The sequence below is a fragment of the Palaemon carinicauda genome, chromosome 20 (genome assembly GCF_036898095.1).
Source record: "Palaemon carinicauda isolate YSFRI2023 chromosome 20, ASM3689809v2, whole genome shotgun sequence".
NCBI classification, from domain to species: Eukaryota; Metazoa; Arthropoda; class Malacostraca; order Decapoda; family Palaemonidae; genus Palaemon; species Palaemon carinicauda.
Window position 1 is genome coordinate 112,674,714 of NC_090744.1, and position 6,462 is coordinate 112,681,175.

General features: G+C 38.1%; 1 protein-coding gene across 2 annotated transcripts in view; it reads left to right on the plus strand.

The window, feature by feature from the left end:
- LOC137614378 (26S proteasome regulatory subunit 10B) overlaps window positions 1-6,462 on the plus strand; it is a 74,212-nt gene that overhangs the window by 62,926 nt on the left and 4,824 nt on the right. The window contains exon 7 of one of the 2 annotated variants that reach the window (XM_068344167.1): window positions 1,248-1,438. In XM_068344167.1, the coding sequence (XP_068200268.1) occupies window positions 1,248-1,438 (191 nt within the window). Of the gene's footprint in view, window positions 1-1,247; window positions 1,656-6,462 lie in introns of those variants that run through there. The other variant, XM_068344166.1, reaches the window with a different exon arrangement.

Genomic DNA, 6,462 nt, shown 5'->3' on the forward strand with positions numbered 1-6,462 from the left:
GGAGCAGCAGCTATTATATATTCACCGGGTAAGTATATTCAAAAATTTATTTTATAATTAAAATATCATTTATAAAAAATTAGAGAAAAAGCACCATTTGAACTTAAACTTCCATAAGCATCAAAGTCCTGTAAATGGCTAAACTAGTTAATTTAGCCTCAGGAAGACAGGAATAAGGAAGATTGAGCATCTCATTATTCCTCTTACTGCCAGGTACATTGGCCAAAAATTTTGCCTTTTCCTTTGGACAGTGAGTCCTTTTCTTTTAAAGCTTTAAATCTCTGAGCATCAGCTCTTAGCAAGATTATAGTAGTAAATTATTTTTTTTCTATGACCTTCAGCTTGAAAGACATGTAATTTCAAAAATGGAGGTTTGAAACTTGGAATACGTTAATATCAAGCTGAGCGAAGGAATTTTCAGAGAACCTATGTTAAAGTTTGCAAGATAATACTCCTCACACTATCATCTGTAAACCACTTGCTTCTATCTTAGAGAATTTTTTTTTTTTTTTTTTTTTTTTTTTTTTACTTCAAACCAATACTGTAAATAGAGATCCCGAGGAAGCGACACCAAAAGACCGCATAGACACCTAAGGGAGCATCAACAAAGTGGCTGAAATAAAACCCAACAAGGTTATTGAATGAACGTGTGTCGCTACCTAGAAATCCCAATCAGACAAATATAATACTCAATTTGGGAGCATGGATCTCCAAAACGCCTGACATCTTCAAAGAACAAAATAACACAGAGCTACGAAAAACACGTCTGAACGTTCACGGTTGCTAACAAGGAATGTTGGGAGAAGGATAGGTAGTGGTGGTGGTTGGGGGGGGCAGTAGCTGTAGTGAACGACACCTCGTAGTAATGGGGGATTTTGAGGAGGGAGAAGTCTAATTGGAAAGGGATCTCTGGTAGTGGTATCACTCGCCCCAGTTTTAATACCAACACCCTTTAGGTGTGAGCTACCTGGATATATTCCTAGCATTCCATGCAACTTTTTTCTCTGGTATATTTAGCAGTATTTTTACCTTTGAAATGGTGCTTTAAGGAGCATTTCACGGAGCGACACAGGTCCCTCGCCCAGAAATAGATTTTTCCTTCATCAAAATCCCTTTTTTGTGAGGCAGGTAATTTAAATTTCTTTTGTAATGAAATGAGAGGTTTTTTGTGAGGCAGGGAATTTAAATGATTTCTTTTGTAAAAGTAATGAGTTGTGGTTTATTTATAATCTCGTTCTTTTTTGCAGATTATGAAGCTGTAGTAAAGCTGTCAGATGGCTTCAATGGTGCAGATCTGCGAAATGTATGTACAGAAGCCGGTCTCTTTGCCATTCGCAACGAGAGAGATTACGTTATTGAGGAGGATTTCATGAAAGCTGTGAGGAAGGTTTCTGATAACAAGAAACTAGAAACTAAATTAGACTACAAACCTATATAAGTAATTTTATCTGTTTTTCACTACAGTATTTATGTTTTCATATTTTTTTTTTTTCAAGGTATAACAGCATGCATCTATTTTTTATTAATGCTAATAGTGGGTAATTCTTTAGTATCATTGGTTTTGTAGACTTAAGTAACTATCATAGCTCATAAACTTGTATTTAATGATAACCTGTAGTTATTTTGGATATTAAAGAGTTTTGTTGTAAAATCAATACTGTAGTTTGATTGCTATTATATGCTTATTTTGGAAGATACATTAGTAGTTTTTATACGGAAATATGAACTTATTTTACTGAGGCATTCACTGCTTTTCAAGGCAGTCATTTCTTGTTCAAAATTGACATGGATGCATTTTCCACTTTATGTAAAATCGTTAAAGGGGTTTGTTTGTGTGTGTGTGTGCGTGTGTAGATTGCCTTGACTTATGCAAGATATGGGCCCTTGCGTTGGCAGTCTGTAAGGTTTCTTTGCAGTTCTTCTGTTAAGGACAGTGGCTCCTCAACATCCGAATCTCAGCTTTGATAATGTTTCTTTAACTCTGTATGACTCTTTTAAAATTGTAAGTGCGGTTCTCGACAGCAAATTTACTTTTGAGAAAAATATTAGGTCTGTCTTCTTCAATTGCACAAAAAATTGGCTTATTGGGAAAGTCTTAAGATTTACGGTGATCATCTGAACAAGTTTTAATTCTTTCATTCTACTTTGTTTCGAGTATTGTTCTCCTGTCTGGTCTCCAGCTGCCGATTCTCATCTTAATTTGTTGGACAAGAACTTATGTTCTATTAAATTTCTTATTCCTGATCTAGATATTAATTTCTGGCACCATCGTTCATTTAGTTCGTTATGCATGTTGCATAAGATTTTTCATAATTCTGAGCATTTATATTCAGATCTTCCCAGATAGTTCCATCCTGTTTGTAATACTAGGCATGCAGTTAATTCCAATAGTCAGGCCTTCTCCATCGTGATGCTCAATACTACACAGTATTCTAGAAGTTTAATCCAGTTGGGACCAAGTTGTGGAATGATCTTCATAATCAGGTAGTTGAATCTATGATACCAGTTGTGACCAAGTTGTGGAATGATCTTCATAATCAGGTAGTTGAATCTATGATAGAACTTCAAAAGTTCAAACTTGCAGCAAATGTTTGTATGTTGAACAGGCTGACACAAGGCTTTTTATGGTTTATATATGAAATATCTATTTTGATGTGACTGTTTTTAAGATATTTCATTTTAATTGTTCATTATTTCTTATATTGTTTATTTCCTTATTTCCTTTCCTTACTGGGGTATTTTTCCATGTTGGAGCCCTTGGACTTATAGCATTTTGCTTTTCCAACTAGGGTTGTAGCTTAGCTAGTAATAATAATAATAATAATGATAATAATAATAATAATAATACGTACATTATACATATACCAAGGCACTTCCCCCAATGTTGGGGGGTAGCCGACATCAAACAAATGAAACAAAAATGGGAACCTCTCCCCTCTATGTTCCTCCCAGCCTGACAAGGGAAAATGTGGAAGTAATAATGATAATAACAATACAGTATAGCAATTAATGCTTATTTGTCATTTTCTTTATTTATATGTTAATTTTGCTTCTCGCCATGGCAGAGATATCTAATTGCACTGGACATTTTAGCACAAATGTTTGACCGAGTCGACGACCTGTGTGTAGACATGGGTTTTCAACTTTGGCCCGTAAATGGGAAGAGAGATCATGGTACTAGGAAAGATCTGGTAGCACTGTTTGTTGATAGATCCATGCACTTGGTTTTTGCATTAAGGATGTCATAGCTGCTCATTCTTGGTACCCCACCCCAATAGTTAACAGTGTGGTAATGATTTTTGCCCGCTGGATCCATCCATATACCAAGGCACTTCCCCCAAATTTGGGGGGTAGCCGACATCAAACAAATGAAAAAAATGGGACCTTTCCTCTCTGCGCTCCTCCCAGCCTGACGAGTGACTCAACTGAGTTTGGCTGGTACTGCTAGGGTGCCACAGCCCACCCTCCCCCGTTATCCACCACAGATGAAGCTTTGTAACGCTGAATCCCTTTCTGCTGCTACTTCCCTTTAATTGGGTATAAGTTCATAAGTCAGAGTACATCTTCCTCTTGATTATGAGTTCAGTCAAAAGAGAAATCTGACCTACTAGAGAACATGACTTGTAATTTTTTAAGCCTCTGATTTTTGTTATTGTTTTACCAAAGTTTGTTAGGCAAAGTTTTGTAGCATCCAAAACATTAATTTTATTTAGGTTAAAGTGCTCTGTGGTCTCCAAAGACTTAACTGTTAAAGTGTAGAACAGGAAATCCAGTATGATATGAATACCAAGGAAATATTGTCTCCCTTGCTCTAGGACTAACGTGCAAGACACAGACTCGGTGTGTACCGTATTGGAGAAACCTCGCAACTTCAGGCTCATTTGAACTTGCCACAGTAAAGTAGCTGAAAGTCATCTGCTATATGTGTCATCATTTATTGTGTCACAGAAAGAAACCATTGCTCCAGTCCTCGCCATTGTACCCTGGTCACAACAATCCTACGACCACCATTTAAGCTTGTTTTAAGAGGAGATACAACACTTTTTATGTGATCATCACTTCAAGAACATTGTTAAGATAAGTACCTGTAGTCGGGTATTTTTCTCCCTTCAAGTCAATTATTATCGATGTAAGCATGTTTGGTTATCACTCACATTCGAGTATTTGTGTTTGCTTGTTTCTGCCTTCCAAACATTTGTTGTTGTATCTCCTATATTTCAGAAGTAATTTTACTCTTAGAAAATTTTTCTTCTAGCAAGGTATAGGGAGCTGATGATTGCCAGTGCCAGTTTGGTAACTTCATTCATTATGAACAAGTTCAAATTATTACATTATGAATGCAAAGAGATTTAGTTCAGGATCTTACTATAACCTCATTGGGGGCTGTCTAGCCAGTTAATGATAAATATTAATGTTTAATTGTACTGTAGTCAGTTTATGGCTTAATGTTTATGAATCCCAACTGAGTGTTCATTAGCCTATCTTTTATAACCTTGGTAAGGTTAGCATTGAAGGATTAGTTTGTCTATCCAGCCATTTCACAGTGGTTCTTTAAAATGTAGTTTACACTGTATTCCCACATACATAATTGTGTTGCAATACTTGATATTTTAGTAGGGGAAGGTGTCCCGTCTTTCTACAATTATATATGACCATGAGGAAACTGACTGGCCAATCAGCTGTTCTTACAGTTAGTTGCTCTTCCATATTCATCTGATATGGGTATAGGAGGTAGAAATGACAGTTATGATAAAATCATCTATTATGTGAATCTTTCAATTTTTAAGAAGGGGTAGGCTCACTTTGGTTGCAGTTCTCTCAACCTTTGGCTTATTAGACCATGAGGTTATTTGATATTAAGTTTAGGATGGACTGTTGCCGGTCTTACTGAAGTGACTATCTCTGATAAGTGAGGGTTAGGTAGCCAAGGGTTTATGGTGAAAGCCACATTAGCCTTGTAAAGCTTCTCAGCAAATTCTAGCAGTCATAGCCTTGGTTTCTATGCGCTTCTTTGCCAGCAGGCAACTGGAGAAGAATTTGGCTACTTTTCAGTTTGCCTTGATAGTCTAGCCGATGTTAAAAAACAATGAAAGATATCCATTGGGTGTGGAGAAGGTTGGCTCAGTAAGGGTTTCGACACAGGCTCATTCATAGTCTCTGCAAAAGAATTCTTCTCCAGTCATGGCCGATGCCAGTTGCTCGGCCAGGTCATTACCTCCCCCCAGTTACCATGATTATTCCTACAGACATCTCCAGGTCAGACTGGGGATGTATTTCAGGAGACCTTAGTGTTTGGGAATGGTCCCCTCAGTTTGCAACTTTTCACCTAGGTGTGTTGGAACTGATGTCGGTGTTCCCAACATTGAAGAGAATTGGTCCACGAATTAAATAGCATATATGATCTTTGTAGAAAACCAGGTGGTGGTCTTTCGCCTCGGAGGGGGATCCTGCTACAGTATTCTCAATGCAGTGACTGTTTCCATTATGAGGTTCCTTGAGGAGAGTACTGTAATGCGTTCTTCTCACCATTCAATCTTTTGGGTTCACTCAATGTATCAGATGACACCCCATCCAGGCACATTGTGCTGCATATGGAATGGACACTGGACCAGAGTTCTTTTCAGGAGGGGATGGAGCTAGTTCTGGAGCCCCAGCTACACCTGTTCACTACAAAAGAAAACCACAAACTTCAAATATATATAGCTCTGATTGTAAACTCTCAAGTAGTGGTAAGAGATGCTCTGAATGAGATTGGTACGAATGGTCGTCGATCTACCTGTTCCTCCAAAAAGTTTGATTTCATAGGCTTTGAATATCCCAGCACTTTTCAGGGACAGCTTTACTAGTAGAACCACATTGTCCCAACAGCCCATGGCATCCACTGCTTCAGTATCTGAGGCCAGGAATACACCTGCTTCGGTTTGCACTGCTGTGTCGGAAAGTAGGAACAAATTACCTTTGCTTCCTCCTTACTGACCCATAACCTTCATGCTTGGGCTTCTTCTCTTGTATTTTCAAGAAAGTTTTCTTAGCCACAATTTAACGTTTTTGATGAGCTCCGAAAGGTCTTCATCCGCAAGACAATACCATTCTGTGTGGAAGAAACAGATGACATTTCTGTGGAGTGAGTCATCTTGTCAAATAACCCCAGACATCTTGGCTTCCTCTCTGGTCCACCTCTGAGGAGAGGAAGCTCCAGCCATCAGCTAGTTTGTCATGTGAATCTGTTTTAACAGAACCTCTAAAGCATGCCTTCATCATAGATCTTGACTCGAACGTGTTTCATATGATCACTCAGTCTTAAGATCATTGACACCTAATCCTGTGGTTTCTGTCTTGGGATAGGGTTTGTGTGTTTTGGTTGGGTTGTATAACTTCACCATTTTGCTTAAGAACCATTACAAAACGCTACAAATTAATAGCTTTCGATTCGGTAGGTAGCCAATGAACTGGCAACCTTTC